At 37.1% G+C, this 25,963-nt stretch overlaps 3 protein-coding genes across 7 annotated transcripts in view; 2 read left to right on the top strand and 1 right to left on the bottom strand.

The window, feature by feature from the left end:
• Positions 1-242: 242 nt before the first annotated feature.
• Positions 243-2,795, top strand: LOC105842186 (protein-cysteine N-palmitoyltransferase Rasp). Its single transcript, XM_038011174.2, has 4 exons — positions 243-531; positions 725-1,500; positions 1,574-1,791; positions 2,122-2,795. Exons 1-4 carry the CDS (start codon positions 435-437, stop codon positions 2,627-2,629), a joined length of 1,599 nt encoding a protein of 532 aa, XP_037867102.1. The 5' UTR covers positions 243-434; the 3' UTR covers positions 2,630-2,795.
• On the bottom strand, positions 2,796-16,425 carry LOC101740378 (DNA helicase MCM8). 2 transcript variants are annotated; one of them, XM_062668718.1, is made up of 16 exons: positions 16,109-16,423; positions 15,610-15,943; positions 15,222-15,454; positions 14,542-14,629; positions 12,144-12,275; positions 11,394-11,509; positions 10,831-10,935; positions 10,286-10,432; positions 8,938-9,157; positions 7,475-7,617; positions 6,294-6,433; positions 5,957-6,047; positions 5,721-5,854; positions 4,822-5,050; positions 3,727-3,888; positions 2,796-3,018 (listed from the first exon to the last, which is right to left on the bottom strand). In XM_062668718.1, exons 2-16 carry the CDS (start codon positions 15,827-15,829, stop codon positions 2,824-2,826), a joined length of 2,355 nt encoding a protein of 784 aa, XP_062524702.1. In that variant the 5' UTR covers positions 15,830-15,943; positions 16,109-16,423; the 3' UTR covers positions 2,796-2,823. The 2 variants fall into 2 exon arrangements, with proteins under 2 accessions (XP_062524702.1, XP_004930146.1); XM_004930089.5 differs by lacking the exons at positions 5,721-5,854; positions 5,957-6,047 and having other exon boundaries at positions 15,610-16,425.
• A 353-nt stretch (positions 16,426-16,778) lies between these two features.
• LOC101738267 (dynein axonemal heavy chain 8) overlaps positions 16,779-25,963 on the top strand; it is a 62,583-nt gene continuing 53,398 nt past the window's right edge. The window contains exons 1-13 of one of the 4 annotated variants that reach the window (XM_038011171.2): positions 16,779-17,317; positions 17,393-17,503; positions 17,606-17,717; positions 18,150-18,292; positions 18,632-18,833; positions 19,169-19,332; positions 20,235-20,411; positions 20,693-20,796; positions 21,851-22,070; positions 24,747-24,893; positions 25,295-25,434; positions 25,524-25,608; positions 25,678-25,823. In XM_038011171.2, coding sequence (XP_037867099.1) covers positions 17,006-17,317; positions 17,393-17,503; positions 17,606-17,717; positions 18,150-18,292; positions 18,632-18,833; positions 19,169-19,332; positions 20,235-20,411; positions 20,693-20,796; positions 21,851-22,070; positions 24,747-24,893; positions 25,295-25,434; positions 25,524-25,608; positions 25,678-25,823 — 2,063 coding nt within the window. In that variant the 5' untranslated portion in view covers positions 16,779-17,005. Of the gene's footprint in view, positions 17,318-17,392; positions 17,504-17,605; positions 17,718-18,149; positions 18,293-18,631; positions 18,834-19,168; positions 19,333-20,234; positions 20,412-20,692; positions 20,797-21,850; positions 22,071-24,746; positions 24,894-25,294; positions 25,435-25,523; positions 25,609-25,677; positions 25,824-25,963 lie in introns of those variants that run through there. The other 3 variants (XM_038011169.2, XM_038011166.2, XM_062668716.1) reach the window with 3 other exon arrangements.

Here is a 25,963-nt window from a genome sequence, read left to right as displayed (position 1 = left end):
TCTGTGAAAGTGCACAAATATGGGAAAATAAAACAATGCCGCTGGACGTCACTTCTCGGTAACCTCCAAAAAGTCCACTGAGATTAAATTTCTCATCTCATCTCACCTCATTTCGTTTCATTTAATTTCATCTCATTTACGTTTTATTTCATTTAATGTCATCTTTCATATTAATCAACTTCATTTCATTTCACTTCATATTATTATTTTTCATATAAAAAAATTATAAAAGATTAGACTGTATGGTATGATACTCTTGCCTTTACAGTTGGAAACATAAAACTACTACTACTACTGTCAAAATATTCAAAAGGTCCATTTACCATTTCAAAACAAATTTGAATTGGTGCAAGATTAGTGCAGGAAAATAAATTAAAAGTTGTGAATATAGTTTGAGATTCTAAATCTCAGTTCATTTCCTATTTATTTAAATAATGAATATTATATTACATTTCGAGCAATATATATATTTGAGTATTTGGATATTAGCAAATTTTTATTCGTTATTTTCGTTGGTTCAAGCTCAAAACGGTAATGTTTTTTATTAAAACAAAACTTTATATCAAGACATTAACAAATTCCTGTAAAAGGATATTTTGAAAAATAAAATACGTACTAAATAGTATCTTCAATTACATTAATTAGAATAATGTTAAGTTTTAACTTAAAAAAATGAATTATTTTTGCACAGTATACCTGTACCAAATAATTGTTACTTTTTCAGAAATTCTTGAAAATAATCCTCAATTAGGATATTCTTTGAGAGATTTGGCACACGGTTGGGCATTTGTGGATAGATTAAGAGACATTTCAGATGTAGAATGGAGTACTTGGAAGCATTTCATACAGACATCATGGGTTTATTTAATCTTGCAATTTGCTATATCAGAAATAATTAGGAAGACTAAATTAACATGTCTGAAACACTGGTACATAATATCAAGCATAATGTTTGTTTTGATATACTGGGGCTGGAAGCCTTTAATAATAATTTTAATGCAGCCAGTTATATTTTCAACTATTATATTTTTGGGAGGAAAAAAAACCAGTATATGGCTTACCAGTATTGTGTTGCTGATGAGTTATAATTCATTAAAATATAAGTATTATTTTTGGAATTTTTTGGATTACAAACACATACAAGATGAAGAAGTTTATTTGGTTTTATTTGCAGTTGCATGGATAGAACTGCGATGTATTAGTTTTTGTGTAGATTATATAGATATGAAGGAGAAATTTACCAAAGAAAAAGCATATAAAGTTTCTATTTACCAAGCAATACTTGATATGTTTAGTTATGTTTTATATGCACCATTGTTATATGTTGGACCCATAATGTTATATGAAGATTTTGAAAAAAGCTTCACTGTAAAAAATGAGAAATATACTACAAAATTAAAGAGATTTGTCTGGGATATGTTACTATATTTATTTTACACATTCTTATTAGATTTATCATTCCATTATGTATATTTTTATGCGCTGCAAAGTAACATTGAGGTATGTTCAAGATCAATAAAATTTGTAATGTATTTTTTTTTCTTTTAAAATTAAATATTTTCTTTTTTTTCAGGCTATAAAAAGTTTGCCGACATTAGCTCTTTGTGGAGGTGGTTTATGGATGGGTTTAGTATTCCATTTAAAGTATGTCATATCATATGGCACAACAGGAGCTTTCGCCAGATTAGACAATATGGAACCACCACCAATTCCAAGATGTGTTGCAAGAATTCATGTCTATTCTCTCATGTGGAGATATTTTGATGTTGGATTATACCAGTTTTTATCCAAGTAATACTATCTTTGCACTTTTTATTAATTTATCAAGGCAAATTTGTTTGTATTTGGTAATATTCCTCTGAATATGTTTTGTCAGCAGGTTATTGTGCAAGATTTATTTCTAAAATTTAAAACATCTTCCTTAAACATTACTGTTTCCTTACGTGTTATCCTGTTTTTGTTTTGATTTATTTTAGTTATAAAATACGTTTTGTGGGATCTCGTAAAGATATATAAACTCAGAAAGAATTACACATTTTGCATAATCAAGCAAATAAAGCCTGCTGTTTCTAACATTGTGAAACAAAAACCCTTGCTTAAACCACTTAAATTTTTTTTCAGATATATCTACAAACCTGGTTACAGTGTCCTATCTAATTCACTAAAGCTTTCAAAGTTTGTAAATAAATTAATAGCATCATTAGCTACATTCATTTTCATATTTATGTGGCATGGAACTGTGTGGAACATATTTGTTTGGTCAAGTCTAAACTACATTGGCATTCTGCTAGAATATACTGGTAAAGCAGTATCAAGTACTGAGGGATACAAATGGTTCAGAACTAAAATTTTAAGAAGTAATTCTATGGAAAATAGATGGATTGCATTTCTATGCTCTCCATTACTAGCACTCTCAGCTATATCAAATTTTTATTTATTGGCTGGTAGTGAAATTGGAGATTTATTTTTTGGTCTTTTGAAAGGCCCTACTTGGAGTAATTGTTTTATTATTAGTTTATCTCTTTATTGTTGTTGTCAAATTTCTATTGCTTTGAAAGATATCCCATCAAGGACAGATATTAGAAAGATTAGTGAGAAAAAAAATGTAAATGTGTTTGTTCCTAATTAAAACTGCTGTGATTATGTAATCATTAAAATCGTAGCGTAATGTAAAATTGAAATACTTAAGACTGAATAGCTTCTGATAAGCATTAATTAAATTGGTTAGTTCACTAACTAAAATGAGGCATAAATATATTGGAAAAAAGGCAACGATTAAATTGACTGAAACAAAATTGTGTTATAATTTTTTTACTGCAATCATCATATAGGTATAAGTTGATATGTATTAGATGCTTTAAGAAGCAAGTAGGAATGTATGTGCATTGCTTCAATTAGGTCATTTGCGTCACCCTGGACTCCAGCTGCTTTGTGTATTTGTATCAACTCTTGTCGTGTAAAAATATCTTTTCCTAACTGATGTGATTGTCTTGTTAATGCCTCCAAATATTTCTTCAACTGGAAAAAAATAACCAAGCACAAATTACCTAAGGAGATTTGAATTGAACAGTTACTAATCTAATGTATTTAGGACTTTAAATTTATGTTTCAAGACAACGGTCATTTTTATGATGGATAAAATGAATGTTTTGTCAAATAATAAATACCGATAGGAGAGCACCATTTTCTAAAGCACAATTAGTACTAATGTTGGGAAATCTTTTCACATTAACGTTAAAATAGTCACAACAAAATAGTTGCGCTCCTAGTAGGCTTTGTGATGAGCCATTATATCCCCCGTATTTTACCTTTGGCCCTGCTTTTATTAGGTGAAACATAGTTTATTTACTAAAATTTTTACATCAAGGAAAACTGCTCCATTTCATTGCTTTACTATTTTATGACTAACTAAGACTTGTGGTAGGACCTCTTGAGTCTGCACGGGTAGGCAGGTATCACCGCCCTGCCTATTTCTGCCGTGAAGCAGTAATGCGTTTCGATTTGAAGGGCGGGGCAGCCGTTGTAACTATACTGAGAATTTAGAACTTGTATCTCAAGGTGGGTGCTGCATCTACGTTGATGTCTATGGGCTCCAGTAACCACTCAACACCAGGTGGGCTGTGAGCTCGTCCAACCATCTAAGCAATAAATAAAAAGATAATAAATTAACCATCGGTAATAAAATATCTTAGATATAAACCGTAAGTTTCGTAATAAACTCAATACCTTGCTTTTTGAACTGACACCAGAACCGTTGATAGACCGAGATAGTTGAATGTTTCCAAATTCATCGCTAAAGGTGTCGATCAAGCTGTGTTTCATTAAGCTAATAACATCATTAGCATCATCCACTGTTGCCTCTTCCCGTAGTTCTACTCTCGCACGAGCCTATTCGATAATCGTAATAATTACAGAGTCATCGTGGTTTAAGGGATAAAACGCCCGGTGCATTCGTATCCAGCGACGCTATGATGTTCGCATCCCGCAGGCAGGTATCTACCAATATTTCTAATGAAATACATACTTCAAATGTTCACGATTGACTTCGATTCTGAAGCGGTAACAACGTGTAATAAAAATCAAACCCACAAAATTGTAATTTGCGTAATTACTGGACGGCTTGTGAGTCCGCACGGGTAGGTACCACAACCCTGCTAATTTTTCTGCCGTGAAGCAGTAATGTGTTTAGGTTTGAAGGATGGGGCAACCGTTTTACTGTAAAAAACTGAGATCTTAGAACTCGTGTCTCAAGACAGGTGCGGCATTTACCTTGTAGATGTTTATGGCCTCAGGTAAACACTTAACACCAGGTATGTCGTGAGTTCGTCCATCCATCAAAGCAATACAAAAAAACAGCAAGCACACAGGACATTAATCCTAGTATTTAAATTATAAACCGATTTAACAACGGCTATCTCAATTTATGTTTTCGCATTCTCATGTAAAATCTTACTGGGTTTTGGAACAGATTTTATGAAGTACGTACCTATATACTGGTTGGACTGCCAAAACGAATTTTGAAAAATCTCAAACATTATAAATTAAAAAAAATTGACAACAATAATTTCTACGGGTGGTAGGTCCTCATGTGAGTCCGCACGGGTAGGTACCACCATCCTGCTTATTTATGCCGTGAAGCAGTAATGCGTTTCGACTTGAAGAGTGGGGGCAGCCGTTGTAACTGAGACCTTAGAACGTATATCTCAAGGTGGGTGGCGCATTTGCGTTGTAAATCTCTATGGGCTCCAGTAACCACTTAGCACCAGGTGGGCTGTGAGCTCGTCCACCCATCTAAGCAATAAAAAAAAAGTCGAAACTTGCCTGTGTCAATCGAATACACGCCTCTAGCTGCCGCGTAGTTATAGGTGTACCACCACTAGGATCCGCGTCGTGGTTGTGACGCAGCTCCAGATAAAATTCCTGTAGCGCAGTTGCCGCTTCTTTACTCAATTTCGGATGTACATATCTCTGTGCGTAAGCTATGTACTTCCGTAACAATACAAGAGGTAAATTGTCTATCTCCTCTCCCGGCTTCAGTCTGAGTCTTTGACTGGAAAGAAAGAAACGTGTTTAATCTGTTTTGCTTGATGAGTTCAGTACCCAGTGGTACCAGATCTCGAGTGGTAATAATTTCGAAAGTTTAGTATTTCGATCGTGTCTTTAACCGTATTAGTAAAATTCTTAAGTTTCGTATCGCAGGGCTCTGTATGTTTAATGTGAGTTATTTAACGTTCTCGATAGCGTAAAAGTTAGCTCAAATTTGTTTGCAGTTGTAACAGCGCCCCTAGCGGTAAACGTAGGCAAACGTTCAAACTGCATACAAATTTGAGTTCACTTTTACGCTATCGAGAACGTTAAATAACTCGCACTAAGCACACTGATCCCATTTCCGGTTGTCCTAACTTCGTTTACGAAACTTTTTCTTCTCTTTTTGTTTCTGATTACAAAAAAAGTTAAGCTTTTGGCTTGAGTCCCATTATTGTGTAACATTAATTAAAAAATCTAAATTTAAGCTTTAACATCTTGGCTTAAGAAGATAATTATATTATATTATAAATGACTACCATTGTGAATCAATTTGAACACATTAAAACTAGGCAATGCGAAAAATGCGCTTAGAATAAATACAAAGACAGAAAGATAATGCATTTTTTTAAATTTCTCTTTTAACGAAATCTATGTCGATTAAAGATTGTTTTAGACATTAATTTGTAGCTTACCTAAGAGAACGTTTGCTATTATTACTCTGACTAGTATGCATGCTGCTATTAAAACTGCTACCCTGTGCCGATTTCTTTGTTTTATGACCAGCGTGAAGCGCTAACACATGTTCAGAGAGCATTGCGTCCATTTTCTAAAAAAATAATACGCCAATTGTATTATTTATTCTGATTTACATTGATAAATTTATCTGGGTACAAGATAATTAAGAAAAATGAGAATGGTGATTACTTACCTCATCCGGTTGATCCAAAAGTATAAAAACTAGATCAAACCTCGAAAGTAGCGCTGAATTTAGTTTCAAATTTTCGACCACCGTTTTTGCTCTAGAAATACATATATTTTAACTATTTACGACAAGCTTTCATTTTAGCTTTCTATCACTAATTAATCGACTTTGCTGTGGTAGGAGAGTAAATACAAATATATTTTAAGATTCGAAATGAGAACCCCTTCCTTCAATTTTTTGTTGGAGTTGTTGGAAAATGAGGTTTTATTGCATAAAAAAATATATTTTATAATTTATCTTTTATGAAATTTGTAAGTCTTATTGTTAGTTACTTGGGTCATACCTATTATAGCTTCCAGCAGCGGGATTTGCGGCGGCAAGCACTGTGGCCCGAGCGGCTAGGCTGCACACCACACCTCCCTTGGCAACACTCACACGCCGCTGTTCCATGGCCTCCAGCAGACTACTGTGATGCGCTTTCATCTGAACATTTATTTATTTATCTTAATATATATAAATCACGTGTCACGTTGTTTGTCCGCGATGGACTCCTAAACTACTTAACCGATTTTAAATAAAATTTGCACACCGTGTGCAGTTTGATCCAACTAAGTCTAAAACAGATGGCGCTTTCAATCAATTTTTACAGACAATTGTAATACTGTCGGATATTAATATCTCATAGATAGCGCTTTGTTAAAAATACCAACGTTTCACATAAGCTACAATTTAATGGCATAAACACCACGTGTTACTGAGGCTAAAGTATAAGTGAATTTTATTTCATAGTAAACGCAATACAGTGAAATCCAATTGTTCTAACTTTGTCAATTTTTGGTATTAGCATAGCCAGCCGCGTGTTGTTTAGTTAGCCACAGCAACGTGTGGCCAGGTCTGCTAGTTTACTAATAAAACCCAGCCGTGGTCTAATTTAATTATCTGTGAAAGCATGAAAGTTATTTAATATGTCCGCACGCTACCTTTAATACAGTAGATTGGAGGGAATCGGGATTAGGGGTAGAATAGGGACAAATCTTGGTTGTCACAATGATTTTGTGAGATTTAAATTTGTAGAATAGAAAAAAAGACTTTTACTTAGTGTTTACAAAAAAATAGTTTAGTTTAGTCATCAGTTTTGTAATTGATTAAAGATTTTGAAAAGTTAACTACCTAAAGGTAAGTAAGTAAGTACCTAACAACTAAACAGTGCCACCCCTATCGAAAAACTATTGTTGCCATACGTGATCCGATTCACTCCGAAAGCCAAGGTGGATCAGGTCAACCGAATTTTTTAAGTTTTTGTGTCTATATTTCAATGAACTATGTATGATATATGCATCGTATATGAAATCTTAAGCATCCGGAACCGTTTTAATCTCAATTGTATTGGTATTAAACTAAGAAAAACCGCTGAAAATTTGTGTTGGAATTGGAAAGCATACCGATTCTACTTTCCCCTAATCTACTGTACGCTAATGATTCTAAACCTTCTCCAAAATGCCAAGAACAGTAAGTTACACTTACTTTATCTAGTTCGTCAATACAGCAAACGCCTTTGTCAGCCAAAACTAATGCGCCAGCTTCGAGCGCGAAATCACCTCCGGCCTCCCTGCCTAATGCCACTGTCAGTCCTCCCGCTGATGCCGAAGCTCCACACACATACACACCTTTAAAATAACATTATGTAGTTTCAATCAAACAATTATCTATATACATAAAAAAATGAATTGCTGTTCGTTAGTCTCGCTGAAACTGGAGAACCGCTGGACCGATTTGGCTAATTTTGTCTTGATTTATTTGTGGAAGTCCAAAGAAGGCTTAAAAGGTATATAAATATGAAGATGCTCGGAATTAAATAAAAATTACAATTTTGTTTTTCCTTTGATGTGTCCCCCGTCGGACGGATTCCTTTTGTTTGTTTTAAGTTTATTTTATTTATTTATATAGATTGAGGCACTACGAAGTCTGCCGGGTCAGCTAGTAATCAATACCAATAAGTTAAATGACAGTTTGATTCTTTATTACTCAATGACGAAAAAATAGCTAAATAGATTTTGATTAAATTTCGCACAACGAACTTTATAATCTAAATTATTTTTTAGGACGCGCTACGTCAGGTATACCTGCCATAGTACACACAGCGTGTTTGCTGGTTCGTGATTTTACAGACAAACGGATCTACAAAACGACAGGAAGCTAATAGAAACTTTCTATCTTCGGAAACGGCAAGAAGTTTATTTTTTTTCTGAATTTCAAAATTAAGCGGGCGATACCGCAGGTTACGTCTGGTATTAAATAAGTGGTTAAGTATGTACCTATGTCTAAAAATACTTTTACGGTTTTAACTCGCCTTTTTCATTGTCATTATATTATTTCCGACGTTTCGAATACATAACAATTTTCGTGGTCACGGACAATTCAGTCGTCAGTTCAGTAAAAAACCGTAAAAGTAGTTTTAGTAAAATTAAGTTTTTATTTTTTTTGTTGCTTAGATTGGTGGACGAGCTCACAGCCCATCTGGTGTTAAGTGGTTACCGGAGCCCTAGATATCTACAACGTAAACGCCGCCACCGATCTTTGGGATATGAGTTTTAAGGTCTCAGTTTGGTTACTACGGCTGCCCCACCCTTTAAGCCGAAACGCTTTACAGAAATAGGCAGGAATGGGCAGGGTGATGGTACCTACCCGTGCGGACTCACAAGAGGTCCTACCATAAGCCATTACGCAAATTAATTTTGCGGGTTTGATTTTTATTACACGATGTTATTTCTTCACCGTGAAAATCAATCGTGAATAATTGTTAAGTACGTATTTTATTAGAAACATTGATACCCGCCAGCGGGATTCGAACATCGGTGCATCGCTACATACGAATGCACCGGACGTCTTATCCTTTAGGTCACGACGACTTCAAAATATCTGTGGCTCCCGGGAACCGAGAAAAATACTAAGTGGAGTGTTGTGTGTGTTGCCGATATAAAACTCACCCCTGGGCGCAGCATGCGCTGCAGCCTGTAACAACTGCGATTTGCCCAGTCCTGGATCTCCAACAACGAGTATGTGAGGATTAGATCTCGGACCGTTCTCATGCTCAGTTCCACCCAGCAACCCCAGGATAAGGCCGGCCTTCACAGCTTCATGACCAAAGATGGTCGGACACAGCGAGTGAACTAGTAAGCGGAATACGTCGTCGGATCCATGAATTTCCTGAAAAAAAATTGTGTCATTTTTCAAAGGCTTGTTGTATTATATATAATTTTTGTTGTTATTCATATTCGTGCAGAAAAGAGATTCTGATGTTAATTGTTATACACTCAATTTGCTTTCTACGTAAATTTCACATCACATTTTGAACTATATAGCTAAATCCGCTTTGCTCTTAATAAGCTCTCTATTTGGGGAGTTTTTTTTAGAATTTTTTTTATAATTTTTGTATTTTAAATAAAATAACCCTAAGCTAATCTCTATTCGCTGTCTGCCCCGCTTGGGAGGTGCAGCGCCGTGTCCTGGTCGCAAAGATAGGACCTGACTTGTCGCTGCCTGGCGTCGTGGCGTCGATGCTTGGCAGCGATGAGTCATGGAAGGCTATGCTCGACTTCTGCGAGTGCACCATCTCGCAGAAGGAGGCGGCGGGGCGAGTGAGGGAAAGCTCTCCTCACTACGCAGAAACCCGCCGCCGCCGAGCAGGGGGTCGGGACCGGGGTCGTATCCGTGACCTGGCCCCCTAAGAGCTAGGGGTCCCACCCGTTTTGTGCGGGGAGAGACCCAGACGTGGGGTGGCGTGCTTTGCACGCTCACCCGCAATAGGAAGCCGGGTGATGGTAGACCGCGTTCCCCCGACCGCTCTGGGGGAAGGTGTAACGCGGCGCCATCAAAGCGGGCTCTCGGCCCGCTGAACGAGGGAACCGGCGGTCGTGTCGCTGGCGGCCGCCGGTCCGGCGTCCGTGGGACGGTGGGATGGATGTAATGTGCTCTGCGTCAACCCTGTCCCGCCGTTTCAATAGCCCCGACTGGGCTCCGGCCCGGTCCGAGGTAGGGCGCCGGTCGTGAGCGGCAGGAGTTTTTAGTGAGGTTCAACTCCCACATACCCCACCTGCCGCGCGGGTGGGGATCCGGCGATTTTCTCCTGTGGAAAAAAAAAAAAAAAGCTAATCTCTATTAACGTCCCGTCAAAATCTATTCAGCCGATTGATAGACAAACAGACAAACAGACCAAAAAGGAGATTTCTTGATAAATGAGTATAAATTTAGTTAAAAGCTGATTTTGACATTACAGACATACAATAAAAAATATATTTTTATACATACATACATATAGAAACAAAAAACACCTGCCTGTATTGCATAATAATCCTTTAAAGTAAAGGACAGTGTCGGATTGGATAAGTTCCTCTGACTGTGAATGGAAATAGCTTCAATGTATAACTGCAACAATCTCGCAGCTCTCTTTCCGTCTTCTCCGCCTTTACTCTCGCCACGGACCTGAAAATAAAAAGCTATGCAATCACATTCTTTAAGTAATACCATCGAACATTAATTTTACAAGGGAAATGGTCCGTGTATTTTTAATTTGTTTTATATATTAGGCCTTGTGATTTTTTTGTATATTTTAGATTTTCGGACGTATGTAACTTGTAACGCGAAGTAATTGAACCTATTTATAGTTGAGTTGAGTTACAGCAAGCCTCATTCGATGAAGTCATTAACTTCATACATTATATTATTATTATTTTATTGCTAAAATGGGTGGACGAGCTTACGGCCCACCTAGTGTTAAGTAGTCACTGGGGTTAAAGAAAACATTTTAAAATCAGATATTAACACTGACTGAAGTAGATAATCGTTTTTTTTTTTATATTATATAGGTAGTTAAAACTTACCTGTACTATACCAGTGACTGAAAGCACGTCTCCTGGACATGCAGTCCCAACTAAATCTCCTTGGAGCTCAATCTCAACACTTCTAGGTATAGTACCGGAAATGCTCTGCAAAAATGATTCTTAATTCAATTACTGAAATATAAACTACCGGTATATGCCTTTTTTACTTTTCACCTCTTAGTACTGGATCATAGACCTTTTTTTTTTCTTCCTACCTAAGCTGAGAGCCTTGAGAAGCTATTTCAGCGTAACCTTAACTAGTAGGTGAGCTCACTGGGCTCAAACCTGACGACGTTGCTAACACGAACCCTAGCAAGAGTCGTGCTTCGCAGAATTTACCACCGGATCGGAAACGCGACCCACTGAGAAGATCCGGCGAGAAACTCAGTTGGCTGTGTCTGAGGGTTAGATAGACCAAAAACCTTTTACACAAAGGTTTATTTTATATGTGGCATTATAAGTTTAATAACGGCAACAAGGTCAGTGTTATGATTAGATATTAATATTTAAGTTTCTAGTGTTGATGATATTAGGGGCAGTTTAGTAAATTATATTCGACTTACATGAGACTGGATCTCTTGTATTTTTGCAACCTGCCAATCTGTGGTGTTCGTGTACGGCGAGGACTGTAGAGGCTCAAACTTAACGCCACTATTACAACTCTGACAAAAGTTCGGAGCTAGACCACGTATTAAAGACATTTCAATGTTATTAACACTTATTAATTATTACAATTGATTACATAATTATTAATACATATTATATATGCATGATGTAATTATTATAAATACGATCTAAAAGTGTGCCACTGTTACAGAGAAGTTGAGAAGTGCGCGTTTGGACATGTAACGAGACGAAATGACCATTAGGTTAGTAAGATAGTCTTAACTATGAATGTGGAAGGCTTTAGAGGAAGAGGTAGACAATAGAAAAAATGGATGAATTGCGTGAAAGAGGGAAGTGAGAAAAGAAACAGTATAATAATATGATAGATGAGTATAGAAGGAGAAAAAATGTTTCGTCGATCCCAGGTGATTAATGATTGATAAGATAAGATAATTAATTATTACAATTACTTGTACTAATTATAAATTGTATAATAAAAAAAAATAGGACATTTTACGTGATACTGATTACTTGGAACGTGTGAAATTGTGTCCATTTCTCACGTTTCTACCGTGAAACAATCATGCAATACAATTTAATAGTTGGATCAGCAAATAAGAAATACCATTAAAACTCGTATTTCGTGTCCTATAGTGGATGAGTCGTGAGCTACTCTGCGCATTGAAAGTATCTAACGAAAAAATTACCAGTAAATACTCCTTGTGGCTGAATAACAGCTTGAACACTGTGACAACTGGAACATTCGAACGCCATGGATGTGCAAATAAGTCCAATACTGCCCACTCTTATTACTGTTCCTTTTATTGTTACTAATTTACCTAAAACGAACAAGTAATGTTATTTTGAATAGCTTGATAATTGTGACATGGAATTTGTTTAGAAGCACCCAAATAAAGTAAAATAAATTTGCCAATTGTTTTGCGAGTTAAAACAGATGATGTAGTATTGATAAATAAGGCCAGCTAAGGGTCAGAAAGAGATAAAAAATTTGAAACAGAATTCGTACTCAGTGCCGGTTGTGAAGCAAACTCAGATTTCTTTATTGCCCTTGTAGGCAGACGAGCATACGGCCCACCTGATAGTGAGTGGTTACCGTCGCCCATAGACTTCAGCAATGCCAGGGGCAGAGTTAAGCTGCTGCCTACTGTTAAAATATTACGTGATCCTTATGATTCACCCTGTCTGCTGGTTTGTATTCGATAACCAGTGCACTAGATTAGATTAAAAAAAATCTCAGAATATTATTATGTGGAAATTGAAAAACACATTTATTGCTAAAATTTATGTTTTGCAATTTATTTCATACGGAATGCGTTTAGTCAGCGCCATGCAGATGCATTCGTTTAACTTATAATATTGTTGTTAACTTTATGCCTTCACTGACTATTCACCCACGATTATCCTCTTCGGCCAACCAATAACCCGGAGCCAGGAAGGTCAAATACTTGGATGGATCCCTGGATGCATTCATTACATTCAGCCCACATTTAAAATTAGTCCGCGACCATGTCGCGTTTAATCTCGGCAGACTCTACGCCATGATCTGTAAGCGGAATAAAATGTCCCTTCGAAACAAGGTGACACTTTAGAAAACTTGCATAAGGCCCGTCATGACTTACGCGAGTGTGATGTTTGCTCACGCGGCCCGCACTCACATAGTTGCCCTTTCAATCCCTCCAATCTCGTTTTTGCAGGTTAGCTGTCGGAGCTCCGTCGTTCGTGAGGAACATCGACTTACACGCCGATCTGGGCCTCAAATCTATCCGAAAACACACGAAGTCCATGATCCAATAACCTTTGCATTAGACGCCTCTCTAACACTAGGAGTAGGGATCCCGGTAACTATACTCGTCGAACTCGGCAAAGACTTCGACGTGCAACTTAATCCAGCCCGCAAATCAGCCCTCTGAGTTTCTCGCCGGATCTCCTCAGCGGGTCGCAATCCCGATCCGGTAGTAGATAAATTCGCGAAGCAGCTACTCTCGAGTTGTTAGGTCTCCTTCGGAGGCGCTTGCTGTTAGCTAATCCCTCCCCTCCTGGCTGAGACAATGTCCTGGTGAAACTAGAAAGGCCTCCGGGACACTAGTAATCCTTTAAACATAAAAGAACGGTGCTGTCGTGTGGTACCACGCCCCGACCCGCGACATCGATGCGGCGCCGTATCGGTCGAGATTACGCATGTCGATGCGACATTCGCTTTAGTGGGGGAGTTTCGTCCCAGCCCGGCGAAGTTCGAGAGCGAAGACTAATCTCGGTGGATCGTGCTCGGGCTCGGCCTGGTGGACCCTGCCTACAGGCGACGGACTGAATATGGTCTTCACGGCCTGGGTGAATCGTGACCGAAAAGTCTCACCTGGGTCACAGGGTCGCGGTCGTTTCGTTTGCTACCAATATCTCGTTTCCTTAGTGAGTCGACGCCGGAGTGCCACTACTGCGGTGGATCTTTTTCCTTCTCGGCACCAGGCTGCCGCCACTATGCCAGGTACCACAGAAGGCATTCGTCCAGCTACAGTCCTATGAAGAGGTAGTCTCCTCCCGGTGATAATCACGGAGCGACCTGAGGGCGTCAAACGCCAACGACACGCTAGCGTACTGACACCAGGAAAGATCGGATGACGCGACGGCTGCTGCAGTCCACGTTGTCATCGTCGCCATTGCAGCTGGGCGTACTGTGGAGGTGGCGTATTGCGTTCCGACTTTGCAGGCTGGTTCTGAACTAGTGGATTATCCCAAACAACAGCAGCACGACCCGGTCGGCATCACGGTCCGCCAAAACGCGGAACACACTAGTCTGTGGCAATCGCCTCGACAACTCTTTTTCAAGACCAATATACCCCGTAGGTGTGGAACTTCATGCAAGTTAAATAATAACACTTCTTCTTCTTCTTCTTCCAGTGCCTCTTCAATCCTGAAGGTTGGCCGTTAGCTTTCTATATTCGTTTTTATCTGCAGCCAGCCGGAACAGCTGTTCGACGGAGGCAATACCGGTCCACTCCCGGATATTCCGGAGCCATGATTTCTTTCTTCGCCCACATAACACAGATTGTCTAATCATTATACACAACAAAACAAAATTCAACTTACCAAAATAATTAACTTTCAAACTCGCAATTGGTATAACTGGTTGATGATTTAGTATTCTCACTTTTAGTTTTACTGCACAGTTTAAAGTCTGAAAAGTAAGCATGGTATTTTATAGGGTTGATGACAAAAGCACAAAAGTTAAGGACAAAGAAGATCATACATAGTCGAAAATTAAGACCAACTCCTATTTATAATAAACACAGAAAAGTATAATAGATATAAATAGATCTTTAAAATAATAGATGATAATAAAGCTTGAATTTTTTAACTAAACTATTTAGATACAAGTAAACACAAAACACAAGTTAAGTAATAACAAGAAAAAAAGCATTTGAGAAATAAATTACATGTAACACAATGAAAGCTATGGAACTAAAAATAATTCCCGGAAAAATCTCCCATTTAACATTTATAATACTAAATTGACACTACCATCTCTACAATTATTCTACCAAAAGAGTGTGAGTATTATATATATTAATATAATCTTTAGGCTAGGGACACCAAGCTACCAAGCATACATTTCTACTTTTTTTCTACTTATTATTTCATTAATTTAATTATTGTTGGTTTGTAAACCTTTTACACATCAGTGAGATTAGATACTTTAAAACAATATATTTATCATCCATATTGTGATAGTTAAATATTAAAACTAATAATCTAATCTTTAATTTTACCTCATGCAAGCAATATTCTAGTGTGGACAATGTTGTGACTGGATTCTCAAAAAGGTCAGTAGTAAAGGAACTCCACTCTTGAATAAATTCATCATCATTTTGCAAGTTCTGCACATCCAATGGTACGCTGTGAGTTTGATCTATTTTTTCCAAATCGAACAAGTTCCTATTCTTGTTTATATATAGCTTGAAACTATTAATATGCTTAGCCACTGTTTCATTGGATCCTTTTTCTAAAAAAAAACATTGGAGCAGTCAAGAAACAGCAATGCAAAGTAATGTGAGTAAATAAGATTTGCAGCTGCATTTTTGTAAAAAAAAGAGTTCTAAAGTTTGTTTTGTAGGTTTTTTGTTAATTTATACAAAAAAAAACCTTAAATTTACTAACCATCGGACGGAAAGTACAATTTCCATATGTTGTTAAGATCCGTTCCAACAGATATTACTATGGGAAGCTGATTAGCTGGTGCTCTTGAAGACCCAGCAGTACTAGTGACCCTTGCGGATGTTGAAGTGTTGTTGAGGCTCGAATCATCGGAGTTAATGTTTCCTTTATTTTTAGAACGATACCAGTTGTTGCGATATCGCCCTCTTCCGGTGCGTCTCATTGCTTATTTAAACGAACTTTAAAATCATGTGGGTACCGTGCAGGTAGGTAGTTTTTAAAATTTAGATGAATATATTGTTCCCGCGAATATTATGTCTTTAAGGGGTTTTATGACCTGGTAACTGAGACTTTTAGCTCAAGTCTTATTTTAAAACTTTTTTAAATGAAAAATGATATTACGAAATGAAATGAAGTTAATTAATATTAAACATGGTATGAAATGAAATGAGATGATAAAGGATGAAAATGATCCTAGTAAAATGGTGGTCATTTATATAACCTTTCTCGTGATTCGAGCTCGGTTTGGTCGCACGTATTTGCGAATGGACACACACGACGGGCAGCGCGCGGTAAATGTCATTTCGACACCTCAGCTGCAGAAAGGATAAAGACTTTTTCAGTGGACTCTTTATAGGATCCCGAGAAGTTACGTTCAGCGCCTTTGTTTCATTTTCTCACATTTGTGCACTTTTACAGATATTAAACAGTTAATATACATAACATATAAATAAACAACACATTTAAACACATTTAAACCTGAAGAAACAGTAAACAGACAAAATAAATCCACACAAATTCACTCCTCGCGTTCCCGCCAAAAAGTACGCCTAACATAGATTATACACTTAATATTAATAGATTAAATTTGTATTTAGAACATAGACAATACACTTAATTTTTAAGGTTTAAAATATATTCATAAGTATGTTTATTGTACCTATGGTGCTTAAATAACTTAAACCGGTACTTAAATGGTGACATTTGAAAGTGGCAAATAATACTTGGTGTTGGGTCCAAAAAAAAAACGGTGGCATGAGAGTGATTGATTTGATTTTATATGTTTGACTCTATTTTCATGTTGTCTTAGTAATATGTGTGAGAAAGACAAATATATCAAAATTTTACTTTTTCGTCTGCTTTTAAATCGATAGCAAAAAGTCATCAAAAAGTATATTTGTAGAACTGTCAAACAAAATCAGATGTTTTTTGTTTTGATATTTTTTGAAGTTAATATTTGAATTTGGAGAATTACGTTGAACTTGGATTGACAAATTTAAATAGAAGAACTGCTAAAACGTAGTAAAGAAAATACGTTATTTCTGGGAGACTTTTTGTTTAATAAATGTGTTTCTTCTCCGATTGCTTAATACATGCAATTGGTGGATTTTAAGTAACAATGTCGGATGATGCTGAAAATGTACCCGAAAACACAGAAAAGACAGAGGCTGGTGGCCAGGATATTTCTGACGAACACGCAGAAGATGTAGCTCAAACTGCTGTAATAATTAATGAAATAGAAACAAGACCTTCTAAAAGAGATTCTCTATTCCCATTTTCTTTTGGCGATGATGAAGAACGTGTAGATGTTGATAGAACAGCTTTAGAAGCAATTTTAGATGTCGGCGCTCGATTACAAGATATTCAAAAGAAAAGTAGGGTGTCTATGAGTACATTGGCTTTGGCACATGAGTCTTATAAAGATAAACAAGTAAATAAATAGCAGTACATGATATTTCTTTTCATATATTTAAATAACATTCTCAAAAAACGAAACTTTTTTTAGGCCAAAGCTAAAGAAGCCAGGAATAACCGCATGGGTGGTCTTAAAACCCAACACAGATTTTTGCTGGAAAATGCAGCAGCCATTTTAAACCGACCAGTTGAATATGTTTTGGTAAGCAGTGTTTATTATGAAATTCTTAGTAGCGTATTGCAAGCAATGTGATAGCTTGAACATATGGAAATGTGTAAATTTAATATTGATTTTTAAATACAGGATGGTGTGTTTGATGCAGACATTAATATTGAACTACTGGATAGTGCTGTAGTTGAAGGTGGAAGAAATTGTGTTGTGGTCTGTGATGCGGTGCTGCCACAACTAAAAATGGGTAACTATGAGAAGTTTATTTTGTAATTACTGAAATAAATATCATTGGTATGTATATATTGTGAATAGTTCAGTAGACTACTTTGAAGTTGTGATAGCCTTCAGGACTTTAGGAGAAGTGTGCCTGTACTTAGTGCACTCATATTTAAAGGCAGGCCCTTATACTATTAAAATGAGATTTAGACCTAATGTTTCAAGTTGCATGGCAGCAGTCACATTCTGATGTCTTTGTGCTCCAGAAATCAGTTAACAACAGTTGGGCAGTAGAAAAAAATGAACATTATTTCTCATTTCTTTTTTTTAACTTAATGCATTTGAAATTGAATCTGATTAAAAAGCTGCAGAGTATTATCATTATTGTGTATGGTGAATGCATAAACACACATGTTATTCTTTAAATTGTTAACCAACATAAATTTTACTTTAAAACCAGAGTCTGGGAGATATATTCCGAACCAGAAAGGAAGAATGGAGAGGGTTTATTTATCAGATGGAGCAACAATTGCAACTGAGGGTGTTTGTGTTGCAATGTACAGAATAAAAAATAAAGCCATTGATACAAAAAATATGGCTGATGTTAGTTATTATTAGTTTGTTTTAGAATATTTAGTATTTTCTCACATTGAAATCATCATCATCACAAAATTTTGCCAAATTTCGTTATGATGAGTTACTTATGATCCATTGAGATAGCTTGTATGTAGTGACCCATGGTACAGGTACCATCCTGACTATTTTTGGAGTGAAGTAGGTGTGTCATTTAGTTTATAGAGTGGAATAGCTTATACACAATACAACTAAGATTGTGACCCAAGTGCTTGATGGCGTTATAGTGTTTAAGGATCGATTCTACTTTGTAAGCTGCAAGCTTGGTTGCTTTCCTAGAGCAGATAAACAATGAGATATTTTTTTTAGGATTATTATTTAGTCTATCTTGACATGAATCAAGAAACCGAAAATGTGGTTTCTGGTATTTTTAAAACCATGGATCGTGTTTATATACCCGCCATAAAATGTTGTAAAGCTTGGGGCGATCTTAATCCACCAAAACCGAATAGTGAGGACATCATCAAAACTTACATTTCGAAGGTGATGCTGTTCATTGACTATCTAGCAAGTAAGTGTGCTGTTTATGTATATAATATACCTGTGTGATAAGACAGATATGTCTGTGTAATATTATATATTTGTCTAATGTTATGTATCTGTCTGATGTGTGTATCTTTCCTATAGACTACGGAATGGCCAGACCGATTTCGATAAAATTTTCAGTAAACCTTTTGATTGACCCATCTGGCATTAAGTAATGTAAAATTGGTACCTATCGTATCAAAGTCCGATCCAAGATCGGCCAGCAAAGCGGACCGGGTTTGACTAGTTGAATATAAGATGCTATTTAAACTATAAAACAAAATATTTTTGTGACTTACTAATGGGACTTTTTTGTGTTAGAAACAAAAACTGACTTGGACTGTTGTACGAAGTTTAAAATAAATTTGACTCTCTATGAAGATGAGTTGTCAGATCAAGAGAAAATGAAACACGCAGTAACAAAGATGCATGTTTTGGAAGAGATATGCGCATTTGTTAAACAATGGATGAAACAAATTACTATGGTAAACGATTTGTAAATGTATCTAATGTAAGCTCGATGTTTGTTTTATTTCAATTTCGCTATTCTTGACGTGAATGGGCAATTGATTCCACAAATGGTGCCATCCATCTCAACACGCACCTAATAAGACGTGGGAGAAATTGTAAAACGTAGTTTCCTTGTTCTATTATTTCCCAAATATTATTTTAAATTTTCTTCTAGAAGTACACAATTATAAAGTAAACTATTATTTTTCATCGCGAACTCTAACAAGACAAATAGAGTCCGGGGAATTTACTCGCAACTTGAGAATTCTTGTAAAGTTGTGGCGAGAAAAAGAGTTAACTAGGTAAAGTTCTTGAGTTAAGGGAAAAGGGCTCTGAAACAGCAAAGACAGGATTTGAACCTTGTATAGGAATTACAATGGGGAGTCATGATGATGCCGTATAGGACTCCTCCAAAACCAAATCCACCCTGGAATAGAGCATTACATCAGGTCTTCAAGAGGAATTAATGTAGCTTACTAGAAGTCAGCATAGACATATTTTGCTGGTAGCCCTTACAGGGAGTTTTGCTACTGGAGAGCACCCTAAGTAAAATGAATCTGATTGATGAATAGCATAAACTATGCATCACATAATCTGAGGGTGTGACAGTCTAGGAAGGATACGAATGTGTGTCGTCGGCGAATAAGGCTAACTGGGTCGGCGACGACCGGGGAATATCGTTAATAAATAAACTAAATAGGATCGGCGAGAGGACGGAGCCCTGCGGGACTCCAGCCATGAGCGATCGCTGTGAGGAGCGGGTTCCCTCGACTCGATATCGAAAAGAGCGGTTCGACAAGAAGTCCCGTTTGATGAGCACGAGACTGAAGGCAACACGACACGAGAAATTCAAATATTGTTGTATTCCTTTTTGAAGGTATTAGTGCAAAGTCAGCAGTTAAGACGTGAACCGTCCAACATAGGTCCTTTGGCTGAGCTGGATCATTGGCGGCGACAACTCACCACTTTTACATCGATTATTGAACACATAAAAAGCGATCCTTGTCAGATGTACATTCACACGCTTATAAGAGCCAAGTCGAAACTGATTAAGGTACATTTTATAACAGTGTAGCTAAAAGTTGCTTAGGTTAGGCATGTGTGGCATGTCAACAAATTTATTCATTGGAAACACTGCTAACAGTGAGCATGCGACCACACTTCACTTTAGATGACCTAAGAACATGATGTTGAGGGCCTAGTTTCCAACCTTCTTGACTGACAAACTAGTATTATCGTCTGCCTTGCAAGATAGCCGTAAATCCAACTCTAAAAAAATAAGCTAGAATAAAGGCTGAGTTGGGTTAGTAATCTCGTCATTTTGATGTCTTACAGAAATGGAGGCTCTTAGATAATCAAGTAACGGACTATTACAATGAAGCTTCAGACAATGTTAAATATTTATATGCTTTGGAAAAGTACTGTGAACCACTTTACAGGTATTTCATGGACGCCTTTCGTTTTAGACACTATATTTTGGTGATATGTTTTCCTTTGACTAAAAGTCTGCTCTGGCACCTAAATCGCATACATACAATCAAACTTTTACCTAGCCTGTTTCTGCTATAAAGCAAACAATGTATTCCGATTTGCACTGATCGATGGTTGCTATTCTAATGCACTTGGTCAACTCTGAATTGTAAATGTCACACAGCCTGTGTGACGTCATTCGAGGCCAAAATTTACGACTAGCTAGTCATTTATCATTCACGTGTTCGTCGTTTTTTTTTTTTTTTTTTTTTTTTTCCACAGGAGAAAATCGCCGGATCCCCACCCGCGCGGCAGGTGGGGTATGTGGGAGTTGAACCTCACTAAAAACTCCTGCCGCTCACAACCGGCGCCCTACCTCGGACCGGGCCAGAGCCCAGTCGGGGCTATTGAAACGGCGGGACAGGGTTGACGCAGAGCACATTACATCCATCCCACCGTCCCACGGACGCCGGACCGGTGGCCGCCAGCGAAACGACCACCGGTTCCCTCGTTCAGCGGGCCGAGAGCCCGCTTTGATGGCGCCGCGTTACACCTTCCCCCAGAGCGGTCGGGGGAACGCGGTCTACCATCACCCGGCTTCCTATTGCGGGTGAGCGTGCAGAGCACGCCACCCCTCGTCTGGGTCCCTCCCCGCACAAAACGGGTGGGACCCCTAGCTCTTAGGGGGCCAGGTCACGGATACGACCCCGGTCCCGACCCCCTGCTCGGCGGCGGCGGGTTTCTGCGTAGTGAGGAGAGCTTTCCCTCACTCGCCCCGCACGTGTTCGTCGTTTAGCTGATTTTAGAATGATTAGATCAATTTAGTGATTTAAATGATTGATCATTAATTTTCACTATTAAATTATCCCTGTAATTTATTTGAAACCAGTTGTAACTTCATTATTTTGTAATTAATGGTCGATTGCCGATTGTGATTTTCACCTCGTGTTTACAATAGTGTCTTTAAACCAGGTAAAAAAAAGCTATCAAAAAAAGGATCCGCTAATGATTTCTTGCTTATAGATGTGATCCAAAGTCAATGCAGCAGTACATACCGGGCTTGCTGTACACGGTCCGAATGGTTTTTGCGACATCTAGATATTACAATACGACTAAACAAATCTCTACCCTGCTTGTTAAAGTTACGAATCAGATACTTAACATGTGCATGGAATATCTAACCAATGGCGGAAAGAAAACTATATGGAACCAAGATAAATTGAATTTCATTGAAAAAGCCAAGGTTTTTACATACATAAATATATAAAACTGAATTAAAATAGCATTAAAATAGTATTCAATGATCATACAGTATTAAACACTAATTCATTGTCAAAAATAATAATACAACAACAATAATATTTAACACAAGCGGCCCGCTTCGGCTTCGCTCGGGTCTTTAACAAAAATTTCAACGATATTTGACGTCGTTTTATTTTTTTAAATAAAAGATCACTTATTGCGGCATAACTATAATAGTTAGACATATGCTGTACCGACACTTTTTGCAAATAATTATGTGTTCCACAAAGTCGTAGTACTTTTTTTTATTCTATCATCAATAGCTTTTGCAGGGCCCGCGATGTAAAGAATATTTTTGGTAATTTTTTTACACCTTAGGTTACATTATTGGAATTTTAGTAAGGATACCTAATTTTTTTCAAAAAATATTATATCCTATGTCACTCGGGAATAGTGTAGCTTTGAAATAGTGAAATAATTTTTCAAATCAATTCCGTAGTTTCGGAGCCTGTTCAATACAAACAAACAAACAAATCTTTCCTCTTTATAATATTAGTGTAGATGTAGATTTAAATTGCTGATTTCATAGCCTAAGAACTGACTCGTTATTCGCCATTTGAAATTTAAGTTTAAGTAATAATAATAGGGAAGTTGTTTATACTCGGTGTTTACCTTATGTTCTAGGTCTATTGTGTTTTCACCAAAAGCCATTGTTCATTTAATTCATTTGATCCTACCGTATTCAATTATAATAATATGCGCATTGGCACTTAGAATAATATTTATAGAGCTAGGTTATGTTTTGTTACTGATATCTAGATCGTCACTGTAACCAGTAAGGTGTTAATGATTTTTTTCTCCTAACTACGCCGAAAGTTCGGTTTTCCTCCCGCTGTACAGGGAAGAAAGTGTAAATTTTCCTCCCTGGGTACTGACAAGTGCGCATGCGCGTTAGTGTCTACGTCTGCTCTCACGCACCTAAAATTCTCCGCCATTGTTGTGCTCAGGTAATTTGCAATATTGTGTTTAGTGTAAAAGTGAAATAAACAAAAGTCAATAAAATTTAATAGTGAAGTATTAAACAAAGATGAGTTCGTCAAACAGTTCTTATTCAATTAGTAGTAGTTTATTTAAAAATTAAAAAACAGGTATAGTAACCGGCAAACATCTTGAGCAAATGACCTTGACTGCGCAGAACCGAATTTTAGATCACTTTGGTGGTGAGGGTGAGGCGCGACGGCAGGGGAAATCGTATCGAGCGCGTTATTGGTAGATCAGTCGAACCTTGCGTCCCGCACCGCGCCTTCATTCCGCTTGCTCCCAAAAGTACGCTTGCGTACAGTGGAAAGTCTATCGTTATTAATCGTTAAGTTATTTGTTATAATTGCTTGTGGACTTTGTTGCCATTGCTATTTGTTGAGTGTTTGTTGATTTTTTATAAAACATACACTATGCCGTGACAAACTGGTGTAGTACTTAAAAGAAAGGGTAGAAAATTTGTGTACGACGTATATTGCTTCATTATAAAACAGGGGAAGAATGATATGGAAAAATTAAAACAGACTTCGGAAGCAACAAAAACATCAGTGAGTACTGTTAGGTGCATTATTAACGAAGCTAAAGGCTCTGGCTTGCTCGCCGTGTTGCGGACTCCGGGTAAGAAAAGATCAGGGAAGAAGAAAGTTACCGGAATGGATAGTTTCGTTCAATCTGTAATAAAAAAATGTAATCATAATAACTACATAACAAGCAGCGAAACTCCGTACCGTAGAAAGGCTTCGAAAATTTTAAAGAAGATATACATTTTAATGGCTCGGAATGAAGCTTACGACGAATTATGAAAGAGCTAGGCTTCAGATGGAAAAAAAGAACAGAAAATAATCGGAAGCTGGTAAATGAAAAAAGTAACATTCGATTACTACGAATCGAATATCTTCAAAAAATAATTAATTATAGACAAAAAAGAAGACCGAATCGACCGAGTTGTAAACTACGCAGATGAGCCCTATGTCGACTCATCACGATGATAGCGACTCGGGTGATGAAAACAGTGATGATGATGATGGTCAAGATTATGATAACGAAAAAAAAATTACAAATACCAACTTCGCTTCAACTGAACCAAGACCTGGCAACAGCTCTAGTTTTGACTTAATAGAAGGAATATCTATTTTACCCCAAGATTAAATTATTACAATTATTAACCTATATGTTTTGTTGATGTTCTAATAAATATATAAATAAATACATATGTTGATTTTAATAATTTAATAGCATTATGACGCAGAGTAAGTAATGTTTTTGCACGTGAGTGTACCATGCGCAAACTTACCCCCACTACGTCAACAAATGCTCAAGAAGTTTGCCGGTTATTATAAATGGTTTTTTTTTATGAGTATGGGGGGGGGGCCTCCGTCCCCCCTACCCCTGCCAGGGCTTCGCCCCTGGACCCCGGTTCGGTACTCCACGAACTTTCGGCCTGGTAGGAGAAAATAGTACATTGTGCACCGCGGGAAAAAAAGTAGGACATCTCATCCCGCGTGTTTGCCACGTTTACAAGCGGGAGGAAATGTCCTATTTTTCTCCCATGGTGCACAATGTACTATAACATTCTCATCAAACAAAATCACCAAACGATTTAATGTAAACGATTACATAAACATTTTTCGGTTTTAAGTTATGCCTTGATTTATATGGGTTTTATCGAGAATGTTATATGGAAACGCAAAAAGAAATGATAGCAGCGGCAGACGAACGTCCATTCGATTGCTCTGAAATGTATATATTTGGAAAATTCGAAACATTTCGAAAACGATTATTAAAGGTGAGAGACATGCAACATGATTTATTTTTTCTTATAATCGGCATCAGCCCACAAACACCCACTGCCGGATCTAGGCCTTTCGCTAAGTTCGTAACAATGATCGGCTATACCCTGACTGTAATCCAGTTAATTCCCGCGACTTCAACAGGATGTCCGTCCGCTATATGAGACGCCCGCCCATTGTGCGGTCATTGTCATTGTGCTTTTAGAGCGCGGTCATTCGTAAACTTTTCGGTCCTAGGGATTATGACCCGGTACTAAAATCTTTAGGTCATGTTCTTATTTAAATTTATTTGATGAAATGAAGATGATTAATTAGACATTAATCAACTGGGATGAATGATGATCAATTAAATTGATGATGATCAATTAAAGCCTAGGTGCAATAATTTTCATTTCAGATAATGGATCTTTTCCAAAACTACATCACCTATTATGTTTTGAATAAGACCACACTGGAAGGTATTGAAGAATACGCTACAAATTTCAACAAACTATTCAAAGCTATTTCCACAAAAACATATGATGCCTTGGACCATAGGTAGTAAATTAGAGCTAGAGTCTGAGTTAGAGTCTTATTAGAATCTCACCAATTTATATCATACTTAAAATTGTAAACGTAAATTTTAGACGTCCTGATTTCGATAAAGATTACAAAGTGTATAAAGATGGAGTTGCGAATCAAGAGTTATTACTGGAAAATTTCATGATCGCGGTAATGTAGCATCTAAAACTTTTCGGCATTATAAATAGCAATAAATTAAGCCAAAGTTCATTATTTCAGAGCGTCAATAAATGCCCAACCACAGAAATAGCGTTACATCTATTGAAACGTTTTGAAAAGCTTCAATTAGATTGTTTGTACTTGGAAGATCAATATTATGATTTGATTAGTAATTACACAGCTGAAATTGAAGCAATCAGGGACAGGTGCTTATAAATATCTTTTCTAAATAAATTCCTGTCTATATTACCTAATTTAGTTGTAGGTACGTTGTTACGTTGGATGTAGCGTCATACGAATGAACATGACTTAGTAAAATTGGTCTTTATATTTGGGGATTTAAAAG

This window comes from Bombyx mori, chromosome 5 (genome assembly GCF_030269925.1).
Source record: "Bombyx mori chromosome 5, ASM3026992v2".
Taxonomy (NCBI): domain Eukaryota; kingdom Metazoa; phylum Arthropoda; class Insecta; order Lepidoptera; family Bombycidae; genus Bombyx; species Bombyx mori.
This window is presented reverse-complemented; position numbering and strand designations above follow the sequence as displayed.